Here is a 25,509-nt window from a genome sequence, read left to right as displayed (position 1 = left end):
CATTTATAATATACAACATAACAATTTAATTACCGCGGTATATCATAATATCGTGATATGAAGCTCACAATATACCACAATATCGAAATTCTGACATTGCCCAGCCCTACTGCTTAGCGGTACCTTCACAAATTACTTTTTCTTAAAATTTTATTTTTGTGTTGATTTTTTATTTTTTACAAATTATGTCTAAATTTTCACAAAATAAGTACCTTTCAGAAAACCCTAGACAGACCCCTGAAGTCTTTTTTAAACCCTCTATTTCATCTAGTCTTTAAATTTCAATCATACATTTGTTTCAAAATGGTTGCTAAGCACTCAAAGCTATGTATTATAATGATAAAATGATTAATCATAAATTAAAGTTTTTACAATATATTTGAGAAAAAATCAAAAAAATCTGATTAAAATCAAACAAATCCGATTTAAATAAAAAACATCTGATTTTTTTTACTTTTTTTAAAAAATCACAAATCCTGCTACCAACACAGATCAAGTCTAGGGTTCATATCATAAAGAACAGACAATAATTAGGTGCGACGAAAGGAGACTATTTCTTAATTTAGAAAAACAAGAAAGTAGTGCATTAGAAATATACACGATCCTAAAAGTTTGGCGACACCAGCTAGCCTGAAAAAAATGGAATATTTTGGGGATATTTCTATATTGATAGATCGCAAAGGTCCTAAAGTTATAATATCCTATGTTATAATATATATCTTATTACAAATTTGTGAGTAAAATATAAGTTGATTTTATATGTTGCTCTTAAGGTATCTACAAATTATACTACCTTTCTAGTTATCGCTACCTATGTTTTTTTTTAATTTCTCATGGTTCCCAAAACTAGGCTATTATTTCTGAATAGAAACCTTTCTCAAAGTCAGTTCGAGATACATAGTAAATTTCGGATTCATTGCCAAAAGAATATAAAAATCATATAATTTTCTATCAAAGGGAAGATTTCCAAACTCTGATTAGCAAAAGAATAATGGCAAAGTCTTAGCAACTTCCAGGCAGTGGCCCGTGAAAAACTAAAACAATCATCACAGAATAGGACCAACTTGAAGGATATAACTCATACCAACCCCCAGCAAACTGGAAAAATGTCTCTTTTGCGATCTGCGGCAGAAAAATCGCAGAAAGCTAAAAAAAATAAATCACCGAGGACCAACTCAAAGGGCTACATGCTATTTTTTAGAAAAATGTGCAAGTTTAAAATCCATTTGAGTCATTTGACACCACAGCGACTATAGTTGGCGCAACAAATCATGACATAGAAATATTTTTGACCAATATCTAAATGAATTTTTCAAAATATTTATAATCATTCGGCAAGGATTATTTCCCTAATGTGATCTGTGGGGAGATTTATGTATTATGATCTGTGACAGAATAATCACCTAGTCTTGGCAACTTCCGGGCAGTGCCCACAATAAACTAAAATAAACACACAGTAAGGGACCAACTCGAAGGTATAACTCGTGGCCACCACTGGGCAAACATCTATTTTTTTTTTTTTTTAATTTGCAAGTTTAAAATCTATTTGGCACCTTGGTGACTGCAGTTGGCGCGACGGATCACAATACGTAAATATCCACCAAAACTTATTTATCTTCCCTTTTTTTTTTTTGCATGATGTGAATATTTTTAATGAGAAGTATGACGATGATCATTAAAACTCCTATTGTTCACTCAGAGGGAATTCATAAAATAAATATTATCCTTCACAGTATTTCATTTTGAGAAAGGTAAGTTCTAACTTTAAAATCAGCTATATAAAACATTGGGTTCATTTCATTTACTTAGAATTTACATTTAAAAGTCAATATTTATAATACCGGTCAATCATAAGAGTTTTATCTCCCATCCATGGAATGAGATGCTGCCCTTTTTCAATGTAGACAGCCTTTTCATCTGGAGGAAATAATTTGCAAGAATATCCAAATAAAAATAGCTTTTCATTTGGATCAATTTTGGTAGCCCCCAATTCGACGTTCCAGCTTGAGATGTCCGCCATTTTAATTGAAAGTAATGTTTATGAATTTGATCTTTTGATGAAGAAGAACAAGACAAAGTTGCAGTTATATAACATGAAACTTGAGATTCGAATTCTTAACAAAAATTCAACTAAAAGCAAAAAGTGAAGCATCATAATCAATCATTATTATTATTTCTTCATAAAGCTCATTTTTTTTTTAAATTCAATTTAAAAATAGTGATAATTATCATTATTTTTTAGGCTGTTGCTTGGCTGACCAACTGTTTAATAAATAGAGGCATTTGATTGGTCCATTACACCAACGTTTTCATCGTTATCGCTTAATCGTTTTGTCAGGTTTACTAGAATGGCGTTTTTAGCATTTTTGTTCTGCACAATTTTAATAACGCGCAAGCTCAGTTTGATAATTTGTTCAAACCAATCGAAGTACTTCGTAGACAATGAATATAGAGGCTTGTATCCCCTCCTTTGCTCGTGTATACTCAAACAAAGACATAAAGATGGAAAGATCAATCACTGTACCAAACAGATGTCAGGGTGTACTTAGACACTGGACACATCACTGGTCTCTATTTTTTTTATTTGATTTTCATAAATTGTTATGATAAATAATAACATTCTGTCTCTGTGCCAGAAATCAGAACACATTTTTTTTAAAGATTTATAATTTGTGAATTTTAAATGAAAAAAATTAATGTATTTTAAAAAATTGATTTTTATATTGTTCTGAAATTCAAATACTTAAAATAAATATTAAAAAAACAATTTAAGTGCTTATTAAAAATATATAAAAAAATATAAAAAATAACTAAAAAATAAATAAATAATTAAAATAAAATAGAACAGTTTTTTAAGCAATCCAAGCTGCCCAAAGCATTTAATTTCATGAAGAACAATAAATTGGAAAATGTTAATAATTGCTGAGATAGAGTCTCATAATTGCCTGTTAGCGTTCAGTTAGTTAGTTATTAAAACTTTTTCATGGTTTTCATTTGTGCGTAATCTAAATTCTAATTATTTTCATTCAAAAAGTCTTTCAAAATATAATTTCATTCCTGTATTTAAATTACATTACAAGTAACTTTGATATCTGGGTTGCCTACAAAAATTCAAAAAAGTACAAAAAAAATTTAGAGCATTTCACAGCATTTACTATTTATCAAAGACGATAAAAAAAAATTATTGATTATTAAAAAATAATTTTATTGCGATAATCAACATTAAGCTGGAAACCTATTACTATTAAGCAATTTAAAAGACTTTTTCGTGGTTTTCCTTCGCATGTAACACAAATTTGATTACTTTTATTTAATCTTCATTAAAATAAATTATTCTTATAACTTTCATAAATATGATTGTATTCTGATACTTAAATTGTTAATTACTTTGATCTCTGAATTGAATTAAGCATAATAAGGGTGTTTCATTACATTCACAAAATAAAAAAGCTCACACTTTGATTTCTGGGTTGAGTTAATAAGAAGAGCTTTTCGTTCTGCTCAAAAAGATGGTACCTATCTATTAAGGATAATAATAATCAAAAATATTTATCTATAATTTTACTCCGATACTTAAATTGCAAATTATTTTATTTTATATACCAATAACAGCAATCTGAAAAACATTTTTGTCTGTTTTTCATAGCGTGTAACGCGAAATTAGATAATTTTAATTTCAATTTAATCTTGATTATACTTAATTATTTATTAACGTAATTATTTATTAACTTAATTATTCATTAACTTAATTATTTTAACTTAATTTATAATTAATTAATTAAAATAATTAATTAACTTAATTATTTTAACTTAACTTTAATTTATTTATAACTTAATTATTTTTATAAACATAATTATTTTTATAACGTAAATGGTTTTATTCCGATACTAAAATAGCGAGTTACTTTGATTTTCGGTTAAAAACTACAAAAATTTGAAGAACATCTCGTTATAGTCACAAAAAAGTCTCTCAAAGATGCTGAAAAATGATTCATTATAAAAAAAAATTCATTGCGATTACTGAACTTCTAAATGGAATCAAGCCATCTGAAAGATATTTTCGTGGTTTCCCTTCACGTATAATGCAAAATATGATTGTTTTCTCAAATTTTTATTCAAGCAAGGAAGAAAAATATTTATACCATTATTAACCACTCCAAAAACCAGAGTAAATGCTTTATTATAAAACTGATACGTCCAGAATTTGGAATTATGATGAACTTGCCTGTATATTTTGATTCAATAAACTGATTTATTTTCTGCTTCCCTTTTTACCATTATTTTTTTTTTTTAAGTGAAAAATGATTCTTCTACATTACTGTTAGAAAATTTGACGGTTCATCAGGTTGTCTTTTGTCAACATCTGAATAAAATTCGAGCAAATAGTATTGTATTTGTAATGGCGAAAATATCCAAATGATAAAATAAACATGAACTTTTTTTACAGTGTTAAAATTAAAAAACTTAAGTACTCGGGTTCCTATGATTTTATTATTTAACTAATAACTTATTCTAGTATGCTATATTGAAATATCTGATATATGTTATATTGAAATATCTGATATATGTATTTTGATATATCTGATATATGTATATTGAAATATCTGATATATCTGGAGAAAAAAAAATTTCTAACCAAATGTTCTTTGAGTCAGGAAGAGACAAAAAATACCTGTTGATTTTTTTGAAATATACTTTCTATCACAAACGCCTTAAAACTTTGTTCTCGATAAAAATAATTTCAGATGATTTTAATCCTTCATCTCTTATTAACCTCGTTATATCATGCTTTTGATCAAAGTTTAGCAGCGTGTGCGTTCTTTCTCTCCTAAATATTAATTTGATCCCTACACACGTTTTTTATTCCATTACTTATAAGGATTCGTAAAATATATATTAACTGCCCGGATTAGTGAACAACTGAATTATCTTCTTCAAAAATGGGAGTTAGGGGCCGTTCAAAAAGTACGTACACAAAAATGGAGAAATTTTAAACCCCTCCCCCCCTTTGTACATTACCGTACATAAGGTCTTACTCCCCCCCTTAGAGTACGTACATTTTATTAGTCTACCCCCCTTTTTCATAAAAATTAAAATAATTATGTTTTAAATAAAATTAAATATTTACTTGAGGAGTGTGTAGGATAAAGTCAAATTTAAATTTTGTGTATGTTTATAAAGTACGTACTTTGTATAATACCTCCCCCCCTCCCCATCGTACAAAACCGTACATAATAGCAAATCCCCTCCCCCCCTTCGGGATGTACGTACTTTTTGAACGGCCCCTTATTTAATTTAAATTTGATACTTTTGTGTGTGATCATATCTCAGTGTCAACCATATCGGTGTCACGTATCAATGACATCCAATAAAAATCTAACTGTCAATGAACTTAACTGAGGAGAAGGGATTAATTGAATGCTTAATAAAATAAGAGCTTTCTTTGATGATATGTTTTTTAAATTAGTGGTGAAATCGTCTAATAATTATTTTTTAAAATCGTTGCAAGAAAGGTTTGCAAGCGTATTTTTTTTTCCAGACTCATGCGAGTTAATTCAAATCAAATAAATATACTATATGTTCTCTCTTTTTCTTTCTTCCGGATTCTAACGAATTAAAGAGTATTCATACTTATCAAGGTATTTTACAACAAAGTGCTAACATAGTACAAAGGTGCATATACTTGTATTGATTTCTGTGTATAGATTTTTTTTTCCTTCTATATTTGCTTTCGGAAATTTAGCTGTATAATATTTTATACCCAATTATGTAATTCTGTTGCGATCGTAATTTTTCTTAGAAAATTATTATTTAGATTAGTTGAATATTCATAAAGTACGTTAAGAAGAGGTTTGAAAAAAAAAAGTAATCAATATCATGCGTAAATGCTTTGGTTTTTTTTCCTTCTTTTTTTAATAATGTGTTACGTTTGTTTTTTTAAATCATTCATTGCCACTTATTTAATTTAATTACATATAATGTCAGGATAAAAGCATATCTCAGTTTTTACAAAAGCACGTGAGAATGTAATATTTCATGAAGTTTTCCTGCTGGTTTGTGTTTAGAGTGATAAATATTTGTTTCAAAACTATAATTTATGTATCTGCAACTGTATCTCAGGACTGACGTTTAACAGTTAATTCAATAACTAGCATTTTATTCAAGTGTTCCACACCCACCCGTAACTCTCTAGAAACTACATTAAGAGACACTACTCATGCATGTTCGTATCATATGCTAAATGAACACCAGTTATTTATTCTTCTAAGAATATAGTGTTTGTTTTACTTGCAAATTTCAGATCCCCATTTGTAGAGCACCCTGTTGACATGAATGAAATATTGTAAAACTCATATAGAATATAACTGCATGATATATTCTATATAGTGATTAACTCTTCTTTACTTGAATTTTTTTTCTAGATAGCTAACTCTAGCAGAGATGACTTATGTGTCCTATTTCTAGAATTGAACCTTTATCAATAATAATGATTTTTTATATGATTGGTCTGGGCATTAAATGAAATAAATATAAGTATATCGATTATCACTAAATGTCAAGTTTACTACGATGTATTGCAAATTTATTCAATTTCTTTTACTCGTCATGCAAGTCAATTTCCTGAAATTTTGAAATTTTTTTAAATTCAAATTGACACTATTTAGCGATAAAAAAAAAATCTTTGGATGCATTCTCAGATGTATAAAACAAGCTTTTAAAAATTTTACATAAATTTTACTCAGGTATTTGATAACACCTTTAATATTTACATGATTTCGTTATAATTTTTTTCTACAAATAACTAATTAATAACTGTTGTTATATTCATTTAGTAAAGTTAATAAACAGTATACGATTTGATAATTAATAGTTCATTTAGAGCAGAAAACAGAACAGGAATAAATTTAACTTCATCATAGTTATATTCTCTAAACAATAACTGCTTCTTTTTTTTCCGTAAAAAAATCACTGAATTTTAAAAATAAAACTATTTTTTTTAAGAAAGTAAGATCAAGGCAGAAGAGATTAGATAAACAATATATAATTGATTTTAACAAATTAAATTTAGACATTAAAAAAAAAAAACTTATAAGGATAGAAAATTTTTTTCTAAAATTAAGTATTTACGTAGATAAACTATTTCAGCTTAAAAATTGGGTTTTAACTTCTAAAATAAATTTATATAAATTAACACATTTAGTTATATTTTTTAATCAAATCATTTTATGTAAAATAATATGTTTCTTAAAAATCTAGCAAATCTTTTTCGTGCATAACATGACCCTGTTTAATCATAACGAACAACTGAAAATGTGTTTCGCTCATTATAATTATGTAAAGTCACGCGTTAAGGCTAAATTAAATACTATATAAAAATATTTAAATAATTTTCGCTTTTTTTTTTAATTGTTATGTCTTTCTGTCTTGTGCATATTCCACAATGTGGTTAAGCACTGATTAATTCATTGTTTGCTTTTTTCAGTCCATACGAAGAACAGGTATTCTGCTCATATGCTATAAATAAAAAGTGAATTTTGCAATCGTTCTTGAGGCACATTTCAGGATTTAAAAAAAAGAAAAAATAAATAAAAAAATAAATAAAAACGAGTAACTCCTTAAATTTTATGCGCAGTACAAAGAACAATAAAAAATACATACTCTAAATATTCCTATACCGGTAATTTAAGAGTTTACGGTCTTCAGTAACACGGCTGAAAAGGAGAGGAGAAAACCTTTCTGTAAAGTTATGTCACAAAAATTTTACTACATTTTTAATTAATACTAGAAAGACTGACACTTAGCATTACCTATATTGCATTCTGAAAAAGTACTAGTATGCATTCTGAAGGAGTAACTAATGCGTAAAAAAATTTATTTATGTAATTTTTACCCATACTGCCCTTTTACCTATAGTATTTTTTCCTATATACCTATATTGCCCAAAAGCAGTCAAAATGATTGCATTCTGAAAGAATGGCTAATGTGTAAAAAAATTAATTTATGTAATTTTTATAATTTTTTATATTATCTACAGTTATATAACAAGCTAATAATAAATATTAAGGGAATAAAAATTACTTCACTTGGGAAAAAAAATTTATGTATTATTATTCGTACAATTTTTGAAAATGAAAAAGCGGTCAAAATGACTTCCTTAGGCAATCTAGTGTTAAGTAAGATTTGTATATGCATCTTACACGGCATGAATATTACTTTTTTATACGCAATGAATCTGAAATAAAGTTAATTAAGTTTTAGTGCTACTTAAACGGAGAAAGAAAAAAAATTTTGAATTAAGAAATTTTCTACTTTACTATTAAGTTATAGTATAATGTTTAAATTTAGGATACATTTATCCTATTAAATATTAATAGCGGATTGTAAATTTGAGATGTTATAAACTGGTTAAAATCACAGAGCTTAAATTAACTTTGTATATACACAGCGTGCGGTCCTCAAGTTTGATTTATTAGATTTTGCTATTTTTACTAGCACTATTATGCGAATAAAAAGATGTCAGATCAAAATTCTAAATCTTTCGATTCTTCAAATCGATTTTTACAAAATCTTTGAATTGATATTTTCTGTCAACAAAGATCTTCTGAAGAGATGACTGAAAACTAAATATCAGGACAAATGAGGATAGTTTTATATGCAACCAATTTATCAATTTTGTTCGTATCCATCCTGTTATTATTGTTTTGTCTTAAATTTCTCCTTAAATCATCTTAGAGGCTATGTAAACAAGAAATGATTGGTTGTAGACAAGACATTAATATATAATTTATTAAAGAAATTTGAAAATTCTTAATTAACTTTTTTTAAAAATAATTATTATTAGAAAAAGGAGATAATGTACTTAGGTGTTTTCGCAAAAATTCGAGATATTAATTCACAAAATAATTGAAACTACTACTGTTATAACAAGATTAGAATTGCAATTCACTGAAATAGGAAAATAATACATTTATAAAAGTGCATTTTAACTACTCTTTTGCTAACCTATGAGTCTAATTACACACTTTCAAATGATACTTTTAAAATATAGCACCCTTTAACTGGTGAAATACTTGTTCAGATGCATCCTTTGTTGTTGAAATATTAGAGCTTATTCTGGAGGCTCCCTTTCACTGTAAAAAACATAGGACATAACTCAGAAAAGTAATGCAATGCACCATTGCATAAAATAGTTTTTCCAAGTAAAAAAAAAAAAAAAAAATGTTCCGCAGTGGACTGATCGTTAAGACACGGTTCCCAGCAGATCACCGAAGTCAAGCATCACTGGCTGCGGTCAGTGTGCGGGTGGGTGACCACTTGGATCTGTCTGCGTAGGGGCCGAGGGTGTGCGGTAGTGGTCCTCGTTAAACTGTTCTATCGTAAAGTGCTCGACTTCACGTGCAGGTCGTCGGGCTACCGAAGCAGGGGTGCCATACCCTCTGCAGAGGATCAAAATTGTGATCGTATGTCGTCTTCGGATGATCCTCAGGGATGTTTCCCAGACCGTCGCCAATAGCCCATTGTGCAGCTCTAGAGCGACGTAAATTAACAACAACCAAGTAAAAAACTTTTTTTTGAATTAAAATAAATAATTTAATTCTTCGTTAAAACATTTAGCAGTTTTTTTTTACAATTCTATTTTAAAACAGAATAGGTAAATCCTACAAAGGTAATTGGACCTTTTTACTCTCATTTAAAATAGTATTGTTACTTGTGACTAATGACATAGATAATGAAATGTTTAAATAATTATTATTAATGGCTTGGTTAGGAATAAAATTTATGGTATTTATTTATGCAGCAAGACTAAACTACAAAAATTAAAAGAAATGAAGACAAAATTGGAAAAACCCACTCCTTGAAAAAACCTGAATCGGTTCTTTCAGGGATTCGATATTTTTTTTTTTTTTTTTTTAAAGTTTTTTAAAGTAATAAATGCATTTATCCAATACTGCATTATTTATAAGTATATTGTGTTATGCCTAAAAGTTTCAAAAGAATTTCCATGTTCTTTAATATTAAAATTTTCATTATGTCAAGAGAAAAATAAAACAAGATACTATTAATTTATAAGTAATTGAACTATATACCTACCCTGGAAAAAGGACATTATATAATTCTGAAGAACAGCATTTTTATGTATAGAACTGAGGAGCAAACAGCCAGCATAACTCACTCCTATACATATGCTTCCAATACATTTATATTTGCAAGTAGACTTGTTAACATAATGTATAGAAAAAAGGGAAATTTTTTACTTTTTATTAAAATATTAATGGTAGAAAACGTTTTTATGAAATACTTTATAAATAGTCTAATAAAGCAACTTTAATTAATTGCCTAAAATATTTTACCACTGAAAAAATTAAGTTAAAAATTCCCAACCCTGGTTTTTTGCTCCATAATTAGCTGAATTTCATGGCCCTGATAAATTTTTTTAATAAATATTTTAGAACTTTTGTTCAATCATTATGGAAAGAGATAATTTTATATATATATATATATATATATATATATATATATATATATATATATATATATATATATATATATATATATATATATATATATATATATATATATATATTATTTATAAAATAATTTGTGGTGCATTGTTAGTATGCATTTGCATTTCATATTAAAATATTGATATTGAGCTAATTGATAATGTTCATGAAAAATCATAGTAATTGTTAAATTTTCTACACTTTAATTACAGCCTAGCATAAATTTTTATAAATAGTAAAGCAAACAGATTCTTCTAATTAGAAGAAAACGATCACAGTACAAGGAACAGTACAGCTTACAGAAAAGTCACTTAAATTCTAAAATTCCACTCATGAAAAGATTCCTGAAAATTGTAATAATCAGTAAAAAAAAAAAAATTAATAGCATTATATCAATAAAGATAACTCTGAATCAATTTTCTTAACTCAATCAAATTAATATAGAGTCAATATAAAATATACTACTATATAATATATAAACTCTGTAAATAACCCATGCATTATTAAATATATCTTTAAAACTAATTTAAATGTATACTAAATCAATATTTCCACTTCCTTCATAATGTTGATTTGGAGTACCCAGAATTTTTGAAGAATCAAAACTGGAATTTCAACAAGCACTGACCTGGCAATTCTGATAATTCTCAGGTCAGAGTAGTTAAAAATTCAGTGGATGAAAGAGCCTTTTTTTCTACATTTAAGGATGCATCACATTAACTGATGATCATAACAACCTGGAACAAAACTATTAGCATTGCAACTGCATATACAAAACATGAAACACAACTTGTGCTTTTTCAATTATTAAAATTAATGAGCTCTTAATATTAATTTAAAAGTATTATTTATAGTAGTAATGTAATCATAGCATCATCAAACAAGTAATGAAGTATGTAAACAGAAAACTTTAACACATGTAATCTAAATTTTAAAAACTAGCAATATAATAAAATGTAAAACAATTTTTTATACCATTTGAAGATATTTATACAAAGAAAATTGATAACTTATTAATGGTAACTTTAAATTTAGGGTGTAATATATTAATTTAACCTTCCAAAGAGAAAAAAAAACTGATTTCTTCCCAACCGTGTATTATTAAAGTATAACTTATAAGTCATTCATATTTCCTTTCAAATAATATTCAATATTCACAAGTAACTAATTCAAATATGCATATTTTCATACTATTATAAGTAACTATATCCAATATAATAATTAGAAGCAGAAAAAATTGCTTTACCCCACATAGATATAATGCAATGAAAAAGATACCAATTAATTATAATGTAAGAGATTAAAATATCTACAAATATAAAATATGTTGGAGGTGCATACCAATTTTAGATTTATGCAGAGAGGCAGCAACAATAAATGACTAGCAAGTGAAATTGTGACACTAACTATTATTTAGGCAAGAAATGTGACACTTATACTTACTCAGCATCAACACAAATCTTTGATAGCATATATTCCAGTAGGTATTTCTATTCCGACAAATTATGGTCATAACAAGCAATTTCATCACTCCCATTTAAGACAAAGACATCCTGAAGGAGCTTTTAAAGGATACACCTGATTAGTTGATGAAAAGAAAGTCTCAACTTGCAACAAATCTAGATATGCAAAACACGAAGACGCACAAATTACAATTTGTGATACAATTGCTACTTACTTGTGCTTCTTCTCAACTATTCAAATTCTATACTAGTCTCTTCATATTATTCTGAACTATAATATTAGTTTTAAAAATGTCATTTATAGAAATGTTTAATAAGCAGAATCTTACAAATAATAAAAAACGTAAACACAAAATCTAAAACTTTAATGTATGTAAAATTTAATAAAGGCAATAAGACATAGTAAAAGTACATTGAAATTCTTCATATTTCTTGCAATTAATTGTTTTACTCACTACGAATGAAACAAAAAATAATTTGGACTTTTAACCACAAAAAATGCTTAAAAAACAACAAACAAAATAAAGATCCGACAATAATGAAACAAAATTTGATGAGATACCATATTAATAATTATGTAAGATATTAAAATACATATAAATTATATATACATATATTTTTAATATAATTTTCTTTATATAAAACTATAAATATTAATAATAGATAAGGTTAATATAAAATATAGTACAACGTAATATATTAACTCCGTAAACAAACCAAGATTAAATATATCTTTAAAACAAATTAAAATGTATACTTATTCAATATCATAACTTCCTTCTTAATGTTGATTTGACAGAAAACTGGACACGACGGATCAAAACTGGAATTTCAACAAGCACTGACCTGGAAATCGTAATAATTCTCAGGCCAGCATGGTTGAAAATTCAGTCGATGAAGGAGCCTTCTCTCTACATTTAAGGATGCATCACAATAACTGATGATCATAACAACCTGGAAGAAAACTAAAAGCATTGCAACTGGATAAACAAAACATGAAGCACAAATTGTGATACAACAGAACTTGTTCTTTCCAATTATTGATTCATGAACCCTTAATATTATTCAAAATTTTAATATTAATCATCCAAATTTCAAAAACTAGCAATATAATAAAATCAGCGTATCTGCTACATTTTAAATTACCAAGTCCATGATTAATTCCAAGAATTTTTCAAGACTTTACAAATTTACTATTATCTCTGACAAAAACACAACAGCAAATTTAAAAAAGCATTATAATAACATTAATTGAAATGATTGGTATAGCCAAAACTGTTGTAATCTGCATCCTCAGCTGATTTTTAATTTAAAAAACAGAATAAATAAAGAGTTGAAGCAATAAAATAGCTGAAAAATACAAAAGCAATTAATTTCTTTTTTGCAAAATTATATTCTAAAAATACTTTTCTTGCTCATTGATAAGGAACGAAATACTTCTGATTTTTCAGTTCTCATTATAGAATTAAAAAAATTGCCAATGACTGGCTTGCTTCAACTAGAATCTTAAATTGATATAATAAAAATTCTTAAATCACAAAAGTTTAAAAGATAATTTGCTCTGGAAATGATGTTTTTTCTTCCGTTTGTTGAAAGAACACAATTTTTAAAGAACAGGATAAAAACATTTTATATTTTAATAAAATATGACTGTGAGTGTGGAGTTAGTTACAAATTCAGATATTTGGTACATCAAGAAATTCAGGGGAGGGTTAAATTCTATTTCAAAAGTTAGATTAATCAGTGATCCAAATCCATGACTTTCTAGGTGCGCTGATACTTTGTAAAATGTAAATCAAGGAAAGTTGATAACTTCTTATTGGTAACTTTAAGTTTAGGGTGTAACATACTATTAATTTAACCTTTTATTCAAAAGAGAAAATAAAGGAGCTTCTTTTCAACTTTGTATTGTTAAAGCATAACTTATTAGTCATTCATATTTCCTTTCAAATAATAAACAATATTCAAGAAAATTCAATTCACTCACTAATTCCAATATACTTCCATTCCATTATAACCAATATAATAAATAGGAGCACAAAAAATTGCTTGAATAAAAAAAGAAAAACTCTACCAACTCCACATAAATATAATTTAATGAGAAAGATACCTAATTAATTATAATGCACAATCAAGCATCACTGGCTGCGGTCATATAACGGGTGGACTGACCACTTTGAGCAGCCGGCGTAGGGACCCAGGGCAAGCGGTATTGGTCCTCGTTAAACTGTTCTACTGTAAAGTGCTCGACTTAGCGAGCAGATCGTCGGGCTACTAAAGCAGGGGAGCCATTCCCTCTGCGGAGGATCAAAATTTCAATGGTATGTCTGCGGATCATCCTCAGGAATGTTTCCCAGACCGTCGCCAGTAGCCCATAGTGCAGCTGTTGTGCGAAGCAAATAAAGCACCCCAAGTGCTGGTAGTTTTTCCATATTTCTTTATTTATTTTCTGATGCGGGTTTCACACTTAGAATGCAAAGGGCACAGGAGTCGAATTATCTTTTGTTGGCATTAGCATGTGTATTTTTCCATCTGTATGTCTTTTCTTTCTCCAATAAATGGTCTACCTTGGTGGCTATTATAATTTTATTCAAAATTTAAAAAAATGTATGCAAAAATTAGAATATCAAAACCAGTTTGATTGCTTTTGAAGCACTGAAAGAGTTTCCATTAATCTCCTTATACCTTTACTGGTTTAATTATTCAAATTAATTGGGTTAAAATACACTGGTTATCATAAATTAAGGAAAATTCACAAAAATCGCGATAACTCAAGAAATTACACATGGAATTTTATGAAACTTACCCACAATATACAACACATAGTAAGGTATTAAACAACATAAAAAGAAATTATCAGACATTAATAGTAGTATAGAAATTAGCACATGTATAAAATAAACAAATTGGAAGTATCGGTTTGCAATAGAAAAAGTACCTTTAATATGGAATATGATTGCCTCTAGAAGCAATACAACACAAACAGCGATGTGTGATGCTTTCAATTATGCGGTCTATCAGTTCAATAGGAAGTGAGAGCCATTGCTCTTGTAAAGCAGTTGCAAGCGTGGCAAGGGTCTGAGGGGGCGGATTGATGGCAGATACACGCCTCCCTAGAGCATCCCAAACGTGCTCGATAGGATTCAAGTCCGGGGATCGAGCTGGCCACTCCATGCGAGTAATTGTTTCCTGTTGAAGATAATCATCAACAATGCGAGCTCTGTGTGGTCTTGCATTATCGTCCTGTAACAGGAAGCAATCACCAATTGCCCCGGCATATGGGCGCACATAAGCATCAAGGATGTTGTCTCGATAAACCTGAGCATTCACGGTTCCCCTTGGAAAGACATGGAGGTATGTGCGCCCTCCTAAGGATATGCCTCCCCAAACACAGACACTGCCTCTTCCGTATGCATCTCTTTCACGGATGTTTGATGGATGATAACGGGTCCCAGGTTCTCTCCATATCAAATAACGTCTACTGTCACTTTCTAGACTAAACCTGGACTCATCCGTAAAGAGAACAGGCCTCCATTGATCTGACGTCCAGTGGACATGTTGTCGGGCCCACTGCAAACGGTCTCTCCTATGGCGTGATGTGAGCGGCACGCAAATGGCTGGTCGTCTCGCATACAGACCACCTTCGTGGAGCCTTCTGCGCACAGTTGACGTTGACACCAACCTTCCGGTGGCTGCAGCAAGAGAGGATCTAAGATGTGTCGGAGTAGCGGTTCTATTCCTGCGTGCACTTAATGTCAAATATCGGTCATCGGCACTGGTCGTAACAGTTGGCCGTCCTTGACTGAACCTCCTAGATGCCGAATCTGTGGTTTGAAATTGCCTCCAAAGTCTATGAACCACAGATGGACTCACATTTAGCCATCTGGCCACTTCTGATTGACTCTGCCCTGCCTCTAGTCTCCCGATGGCTCTCCATCGTAGTTCTTCAGGCAAATGATGCCTAGAGGTCATTATTACGAATTGGCTATCTCAGATTTTCAATGTCGCAATCACAGTAAAATTTGTGTGCTTTCTCTCAAACTTGGACTTTTATGCTCCAGGCAGATGACGTAAGCCGAGTGCAGCGCCACTAATTTGCATATTGCAATTTTACTCAGCTACTCTTAGTGGACAACATATGCAAATTTTGCACGGTTTGGCTTACTTTTGAAAGAGTTATCGCTATTTTTGTGATTTTTCCTTAATTTATGATAACCAGTGTAGTTTTAAATATTTAAAAAATCGTTTTTATTTAAAAAGTCGGAAAACAAAAATATATATTACATTTTTTCATTGTTTTCCGGCTTTTTAATTTTTTCTTTTTAATAAAAATGTTTTTTTTTTATGTATTAAATTTTTTTTTCATTTAATAGCTTCTTTTTTCATGAATTTTTATTATATTTTTCTCTCTGTATTTTTGATGCAATTTATTAATTCTATGTACTAGCAACTTTTGTGTAGCAAATAAAGCTATTATTTTTTCTTAATTTTCTTTATTATTCTCGTAATCTTTTTTGTTTTTTATTGTGTTATATATATATACCACTTGTTACCATCATTAAAGAATGGTAATTTACTCAAACAAATTTTTCAATTTGTATTCCTTATGCAAGCTATTATTTTGTAATAATTATTATCAAACTCTTTATAAAAAAACTTATGCTATATCATGCTCTTTTAAAGCCAAATTTTTTAACAACTGATATTTTAAATAGATATAGGGGTTAAAAAAATTTTTTTTTAGAAAAATAAACTATACATAAATAAACCTTAACTTTTCATCATTTTTCTCTGACATCCCTCGTCATATATTAAAAGTAAAACCTGGTCCTACTGGTAATCCATCGGACTTGTTGATTTTAAATTATGAATTGAAATAGTTAAAAGGAAAAGACTGTTTCAATAAATGTAAATAAATTTGGATTTCAGTGATATTTGATGAGAAACTTTAGCAACTTGAGAAAAAGCTTCCAGAAAGTTCTAGAAACATTATTTGATATTCAATAACTTTAGGCATTTGCTATTTGATTCCTACATCGTTTATTATTGTTATTTATAGAGTAACTTTTACATCAAGAAAAGTATTGATTTCTATAAATTTTGCATGTTGAAGCCTTTTACATCTAATACAGAAAAATATACTATTTATAAAATTTATTATGCAACTCCACTGAAATCTAATTTTATTTTTTTGCACATACAAGCAATAGTTCTTAGTTTAAAAAATTTTATTGGTAAAAACATCATTGGATTACAAATCATTTGAAATGGGAAAGAACAATATATTGAATGAAATAATTTTTATAGTAAATTAAACATATTAGTTTAAGGAAATAATTTTAATGGAATACACTGAAACTATGAATGAAGAAATTTATAAGCTCTCACCCATAAACTATTTTGACTAATTTCTAGTACTTAAAAAGAAGAGAATAAGAACAAAAAGATTGAAGAAAACTGTCACAAAGATTTATAAATATTTTATGTAACATGCATATACATTATGCAGTATCAACATTAAAATTTTACAATATAAAACAATTAGAAGAAGTTTAAATTTAAAGAAAGAATCTTGAACTGTTTATAATAATAAAAATATAATTTGAATTTTAATCTACAAAGAATATATAATAGCAAATTTCCTCAGATTTAATGTTTAGAAAATATATTTAAAAACTTTTGTATAACAGTTTTGAATAGGCCATAGTAAAATGTTATTAACCCAATAAAAGATCCAGTACAAGATTTTTTTTTTTTTTTTTTAAATTGCTACCATAATAACCCCCAAAAGTTTTTAGAACAAAAATAAGTAATACATAATTAAGATTGTAAAAGTCCTGATAAGATTAAGATTAATTAACGTAATTAAGTAAATTAAGATAAAAAGTTATAAATGATTATGAAAGCTCCCTAAGGTCAAAACATTTATCTCTGAACACTTTCACTACTGCTCTTTCTACTTCTGTTTATGGTTTTTAGAAAATGAAAGCTTGTAATTATTTCCGGCTGTGATATAATACAGGCTATTTTAAATGCAGAAGAGGAGATGAAGAATAAATTCTGTCAACCTGTAAGAGATAAAAAATACATTAAAAAAAAAAAACAAATAAATAAAAGGTTCATAAATCTTTTCTTTACAATTGATTTAATTTTTTTATACTGCTACATTACATTATTATCATTCGATTTTTTTGTGTCTTCTACGAAATTAGTGATTAACATTTGCTACGCCATCAACTTCTCCTAATACAATCAACTAATAATATCAAATTTTTTCCGAATACAATTTCGACTACTCCCCCTTAAAATTTTCACAAAATTCTAACACAACTTTAAACATAAAAAAATTCTGAATTTTTTAATATATTTCAGTAAAATTGTTTAAAAGTAAAAGTAGTGTTTCAAAATGGTCTACACCACATAAAATTAAACTGTCTTTATTGAATATTCATTTAGAAAAAATAATAAATAAATTTAAACTCTCAAAATATACAAAGTTACTACTTTACTAAATTTGAAAAGAAATAACTTCCTACTACTCAAAAATAAACTGCCTATTAATGAGCACTTGAATTGTGCTGACTGTTACTTTCAATTTGTATATTTTTGAGGAGAATGAAGTATTTGTATATTTTGAACAATCAAGTAACAAAATTAGTATCAACTCTTCATTAATATTAAAACAATATTTATAAAATGCATAGATTAAAAGGTTCAATTTACTTTGACAAAACTTGAATTTGATGAGCACAATGAGACATAGGCTATATATGTGGTATTTCATGAGGATTGCTCTTAATATGTCTTTTCAAATACCTTATCAAAAAATTAGTATTAGCGAATTAGTATTTAAGGAAGGAAAAAATAAACACAGATAAATGACAAATCACTTTTCTGGAAGAAAAAAGAAATATACAAGACACATTTGACCGTATAAAAAACACATCTTCAAGTTTCAACACCCAATTAAATCTGTTTTGATGTTAATTACATCTGTATTTTTTAACTGTAAATAGTCAGATTTCAATAGTGCATATGTTTTCTCCATACTTTTATACTAATTGTAACATACACACTTTTTGTTTTCCTTTTTGATAAGGATTATAAAAATACATATCAAAAGCGGTGTTTAGAGAACACACTGTATATTATATATTAAGTATTGTATCTATGTTCGTAAAACTAGCACATTTTAATCAAAGTATTTAAGATTTTGCATATTGTATGTTTCCAGAAAGAGAAAAAGAGAAATTTTTTTGCTCTTTCTTAGAGCAAATAATGTACTTAGAACAAAAAAAAAATTTACTATTCTATTACATAAGTTAATAGAAATAAAAGCAAGTCCATAGGATTTCAATTTAATAACTGTAGCATAGCATAAAGCATCACGAACAGTCCAAAATGAAGTTGACTAAAGAAATATTAAACATTTTTATTCAACAACAAAACTTTCTATAGTTCATCAAGATAACTGATGAAAATAACTTTAATGTATTATACATGGAAATAAGATATTCTCTGTGTGAAACAATTTTAGTGTCAAGTAAGTTAGAGTGTATGTATGCAAATAAAACATAAGACATTTGGCAAAAAAGATAAAGTCAAACAAACAGACATTTTAAAACTCTCAAGCAAATTTGTATAAATATCAAACCAATGTAAAAAGATCTTATTATTAAGCTAGAGATGCACAAAAATTTAAAATAACTGAATTTCAATATAGAATTAACAACTAATCTAATTCCTAAATGAGACATATGGATCTCCATGTTTTTTAAATTCCACACTTGTCATGACACAAAATTTTCTCTATAAGCAATTTTTTCTTTAATTAAATATAGACAGAGAGTAACCAAAAACAACAATTACTTATATAAAATTTTGACAGAAAATAATCAGTATTAATATCTACACAGTAATAAAAGTTAAGCAATCAATTATACTACAAGGTCTGGCTATTAATTTCCAGGACTCATGGAATAACTCAGAAGAAAAAAAAGTTAAACACATAGCCATTTAATATTATTCGAAGTAATCCCCATCAGCCGTAATGCACGTCTGTGCTCGGCTATACAAATTTCAGAAAGAAGTTTTAAAGTCCTCTTTTGGAATGCTCTTTATTAGTGACGTTACAGTTTTCGTGAAGGCTTCGACTTCCTGAAATCTTGTTCCTTTCAGTTAATTTTTCTGGTTAAGAAACAGGAAAAAGTGTGTGCTAGGTCTGGCGGGTATGGTGGATGCTGCGACTCAACGACACCATGCTGAGCTGAGAATCGCCTCACAGCAAACGCAATGTGTGGACGCGACCTTTTTCAATTGCTTCCGGCTTGCGTACGAATTGTGAGCGGATCATTTTCCACGCTTTCGCGTTCGAAAGCTTTTTAAACCATTCAAAAGTTCTTGAGCGATATAATGCTTCCTTGCCGTAAACTTGTTTTAACAATTTGTAGGTTTCTGCAGCTGTCTTGCACAATTTGAAGCAAAATTTAATGTTAATTCTCTGCTCCATTTCACTTCGACAACAGGAATTTAAGAGCTCCGTTTTAATGCGCCTTTCCACCAGAACCACTCACTTCAGAATGGCGCTGATTGCACTGCACATGAGCAAGAAAACACTCTTCAATATTCAATCATTAGCACCATCTTCCGGCTTTTCTTTCTCCTACAGTTACGTCAGTCCTGGAAATTAATAGCCGGACCTTGTATAAAATGATAGAGCTGAAAAAATGTTCAACTAAATATTTTATAAACTTTAATAAAAATTATTAATGCACAAACAGATCGGGAATAAATGAACTATTAGGCATGGAATACATATTTTGTGTTTATTTCTGATTATTCAGTTCAGAAATACTTCTAATAATCTATTAACTACTCAAAGATATCATATATACATTAGTATAACGTATATTAGTATGTGATATAATTAGTAGTATTTAAAATAGAAAACGTAATATTCATTTCAAAAGCACATATAGTTGATTATAAACGAAGAAATTCTCACTTACTCGATAATATAGAGAAGTTTTCAAATCCTATAAGTATGTCTAGATTTCTTGAAAGAAAGGTTCAAAATAAACATATTCCCTGTAAACAAAAACAACTTCTTCTTAAATCGTCACATTTCCCTAAAAATATTTCCCTACTGGTGAATGCGCGCGCTTACTTTGATCAAAGTGCTTTGATCGTGTCAACCAACCCACCTTCAAAAAAAATCGGGCATCCAAGCTCTTGGCGATAGAATTAGTTTGGCAATCACCCATTTCAGCTGTTCGCTAAAGTTTAGGGTTATAGGTGGGTTGACACGATCAAAGTACTTTGATCAAAGTAAGCGCGCGCATTCACCAGTAGGGAAATTTTTTGGGGGAAATGTGACGATTTAGAAGAAGTTGTTTTTGTTTACAGGGAATATGTTTATTTTGAATGTTTCTTTCAAGAAATTTGGACGTACTAATAGGATTTGAAAACTTCTCTATATTATCGGGTAAGTGAGAATTTCTTCATTTATAATCAACTATATGTGCTTTTATAATGAATATTACGTTTTCTATTTTAAATACTACTAATTATATCACATACTAATATACGTTATACTCATGTATATATGATATCTTTGTGTAGGTAATAGATTATTAGAAGTATTTCTGAACTGAATAATCAGAATAAACACAAAATATGTATCCCATGCCTAATAGTTCATTTATTCCCGATCTGTTAGTGCATTAATAATTTTTATTAAAGTTTATAAAATATTTAGTTGAACATTTTTTCAGCTCTATCATTTTATAGTATAATTGATTGCTTAACTTTTATTACTGTGTAGATATTAATACTGATTATTTTCTGTCAAAATTTTATATAAGTAATTGTTGTTTTTGGTTACTTTCTGTCTATATTTAATTAAAGAAAAAATTGCTTATAGAGAAAATTTTGTGTCATGACAAGTGTGGAATTTAAAAAACATGGAGATCCATATGTTTCATTTAGGAATTAGATTAGTTGTTAATTCTATATTGAAATTCAGTTATTTTAAATTTTTGTGCATCTCTAGCTTAATATTAAGATCTTTTTACATTGGTTTGATCTTCATACAAATTTGCTTGAGAGTTTTAAAATGTCTGTTTGTTTGACTTTATCTTTTTTGCCAAATGTCTTATGTTTTATTTGACCACATACACTCTAACTTACTTGACACTAAAATTGTTTCAGACAGAGAATATCTTATTTCCATGTATAATAATTAAAAGTTATTTTCATGAGTTATCTTGATGAACTATAGAAAGTTTTGTTGTTGAATAAAAATGTTTAATATTTCTTTAGTCAACTTCATTTTGGACTGTTCGTGATGCTTTATGCTATGCTACAGTTATTAAATTGAAATCCTATGGACTTGCTTTTATTACTATTAACTTATGTAGTAGAATAGTAAATTTTTTTTTTGTTCAAAGTACATTATTTGCTCTAAGAAAGAGCAAAAAAAAATTTCTTTTTCTCTTTCTGGAAACATACAATATGCAAAATCTTAAATAATTTGATTAAAATGTGCTAGGTTTACGAACATAGATACAATACTTAATATATAATATACAGTGTGTTCTCTAAACACCGCTTTTGATATGTATTTTTATAATCCTTATCTAAAAGGAAAACAAAAAGTGTGCATGTTACAATTAGTATAAAAGTATGGGGAAACCATATGCACTATTGAAATCTGACTATTTACATTTAAAAAATGTAGATGGTATTAACATCAAAACAGGTTTAATTGGGTGTTGAAACTTGAAGATGTGTTTTTTATACAGTCAAATGTGTCTTGTTGTATATTTCTTTTTTCTTCCAGAAAAGTGATTTGTCATTTTTCTGTGTTTATTTTTTCCTTCCTTAAATACTAATTCGCTAATACTAATTTTTTGATAAGGTATTTGAAAAGATATATTAAGAGCAATCCTCATGAAATACCACATATATAGCCTATGTCTCATTGTGCTCATCAAATTCAAGTTTTGTCAAAGTAAATTGAAACTTCTAATTTATGCATTTTATAAATATTGTTTTAATATTAATGAAGAGTTGATACTAATTTTGTTACTTGATTGTTCAAAATATACAAATACTTCATTCTCCTCAAAAATATACAAATTGGAAGTAACAGTCAACACAATTCAAGTGCTCATTAATAGGCAGTTTATTTTTGAGTAGTAGGAAGTTATTTCTTTTCGAATTTAGTAAAGTAGTAACTTTGTGTATTGTGAGTATAGTTTAAATTTATTTATTATTTTTTCTAAATGAATATTCAATAAAGACAGTTTAATTTTATGTGGTGTAGACCATTTTGAAACACTACTACTATTACTTTTAAACAATTTTACTGAAATATATTAAAAAATTCAGAATTTTTTTATGTTTGAAGTTTTGTTAGAATTTTGTGAAAATTTTAAGGGGGAGTAGTCGAAATTGTATTCGGAAAAAATTTTATATTATTAGTTGATTGTATTAGGAGAAGTTGATGGCGTAGCAAATGTTAATCACTAATTCTGTAGAAGACACAAAAAAATCGAATGATAATAATGTAATGTAGCAGTATAAAAAAATTAAATCAATTGTAAAGAAAAGATTTATGAACCTTTTATTTATTTATTTATTTTTTTGAATAATGTATTTTTTATCTCTTACAGGTTGACAGAATTTATTCTTCATCTCCTCTTCTGCATTTAAAATAGCCTGTATTATATCACAGCCGGAAATAATTACAAGCTGTCATTTTCTAAAAACAATAAGCAGAATTAGAAAGAGCAGTAGTGAAAGTGTTCAGAGAAAAATGTTTTGACCTTAGGGAGCTTTCATAATCATTTATAACTTTTTATTTTAATTTACTTAAATTACCTTAATTAATCGTAATCTTATCAGGACTTTTATAATCTTAATTATGTATTACTTATTTTTGTTCTAAAAACTTTTGGGGGTTATTGTGGTAGCAATTTAAAAAAAAAAAAAAAAAAAAAATTCTTGTACTGGATCTTTTATTGGGTTAATAACATTTTACTATGACCTATTCAAAACTGTTATACAAAAGTTTTTAAATATATTTTCTAAACATTAAATCTGAGGAAATTTGCTATTATATATTCTTTGTAGATTAAAATTCAAATTATATTTTTATTATTAAACAGTTCAAGACTCTTTCTTTAAATTTAAACTTCTTCTAATTGTTTTATATTGTAAAATTTTAATGTTGATACTGCATAATGTATTTGCATGTTACATAAAATATTTATAAATCTTTGTGACAGTTTTCTTCAATCTTTTTGTTCTTATTCTCTTCTTTTTAAGTACTAGAAATTAGTCAAAATAGTTTATGGGTGAGAGCTTATAAATTTCTTCATTCATAGTTTCAGTGTATTCCATTAAAATTATTTCCTTAAACTAATAAGTTTAATTTACTATAAAAATTATTTCATTCAATATATTGTTCTTTCCCATTTCAAATGATTTGTAATCCAATGATGTTTTTGCCAATAAAATTTTTTAAACTAAGAACTATTACTTGTATGTTGCAAAAAAATAAAATTGGATTTCAGTGGAGTTGTAATAATAAATTTTATAAATAGTATATTTTTCTGTATTAGATGTACAAGACTTCAGCATGCAAAATTTATAGAAATCAATACTTTTCTTGATGTAAAAGTTACTCTATAAATAACAATAATAAACGATGTAGGAATCAAATAGCAAATGCCTAAAGTTATTGAATATCAAGTAATGTTTCTAGAACTTTCTGGAAGCTTTTTCTCAACTTGCTAAAGTTTCTCATCAAATATCACTGAAATCCAAATTTATTTACATTTATTGAAACAGTCTTTTCGTTTTAACTATTTCAATTCATAATTTAAAATCAACAAGTCCAATGGATTACCAGTAGGACCAGGTTTTACTTTTGATATATGACGAGGGATGTCAGAGAAGAATGATGAAAAGTTAAGGTTTATTTATGTATAGTTTATTTTTCTAAAAAAAAAATTTTTTTTTACCCCTATATCTATTTACAATATCAGTTGTTAAAAAATTTGGCTTTAAAAGAGCATGATATAGCATAAGCTTTTTTATAAGGAGTTTGATAATAATTATTACAAAATAATAGCTTGCATAAGGAATACAAATTGAAAAATTTGTTTGAGTAAATTAACATTCTTTAATGATGGTAACAAGTGGTATATATATATATATATAACACAATAAAAAACAAAAAAGATTACGAGAATAATAAAGAAAATTTAGAAAAAATAATAGCTTTATTTGCTACACAAAAATTGCTAGTACATAGAATTAATAAATTGCATCAAAAATACAGAGAGAAAAATTCATGAAAAAAGAAGCTATGAAACAAAAAAAAATTTAATACGTAAAAAAAAAAAACATTTTTATTAAAAAGAATAAATTAAAAAGCCGGAAAACAAAAACAATGAAAAAATGTAATATATATCTTTGTTTTCCGACTTTTCAAATTTTTTTTAAAATGAAAATGATTTTTTAAATATTTAAAA

At 27.7% G+C, this 25,509-nt stretch overlaps 1 protein-coding gene and 2 long non-coding RNA genes across 4 annotated transcripts in view; 1 reads left to right on the top strand and 2 right to left on the bottom strand.

Moving 5' to 3' along the window:
* su(w[a]) (suppressor of white-apricot) overlaps positions 1-2,162 on the bottom strand; it is a 40,442-nt gene extending 38,280 nt beyond the window's left edge. The window contains exon 1 of one of the 2 annotated variants that reach the window (XM_087159963.1): positions 1,842-2,162. In XM_087159963.1, the coding sequence (XP_087016089.1) occupies positions 1,842-2,020 (179 nt within the window). In that variant the 5' untranslated portion in view covers positions 2,021-2,162. The remainder of the gene's footprint in view (positions 1-1,841) is intronic. The other variant, XM_087159962.1, reaches the window with a different exon arrangement.
* A 15,016-nt stretch (positions 2,163-17,178) lies between these two features.
* Positions 17,179-21,164, bottom strand: LOC147814216 (uncharacterized). Its single transcript, XR_015432714.1, has 2 exons — positions 20,977-21,164; positions 17,179-18,036 (listed from the first exon to the last, which is right to left on the bottom strand). It is a non-coding gene; the product is annotated as an uncharacterized LOC147814216 (long non-coding RNA).
* A 154-nt stretch (positions 21,165-21,318) lies between these two features.
* LOC147814215 (uncharacterized) lies at positions 21,319-25,311 on the top strand. The gene is made up of 2 exons (XR_015432713.1): positions 21,319-21,452; positions 23,644-25,311. It is a non-coding gene; the product is annotated as an uncharacterized LOC147814215 (long non-coding RNA).
* Positions 25,312-25,509: the final 198 nt, after the last annotated feature.

This window comes from Parasteatoda tepidariorum, chromosome 3, assembly GCF_982258835.1.
Source record: "Parasteatoda tepidariorum strain Cologne lab strain chromosome 3, Ptep-v5.0, whole genome shotgun sequence".
Taxonomy (NCBI): domain Eukaryota; kingdom Metazoa; phylum Arthropoda; class Arachnida; order Araneae; family Theridiidae; genus Parasteatoda; species Parasteatoda tepidariorum.
Note: the sequence above shows the minus strand (reverse complement) of the source record. Positions and strands in the feature narration are given on the sequence as shown.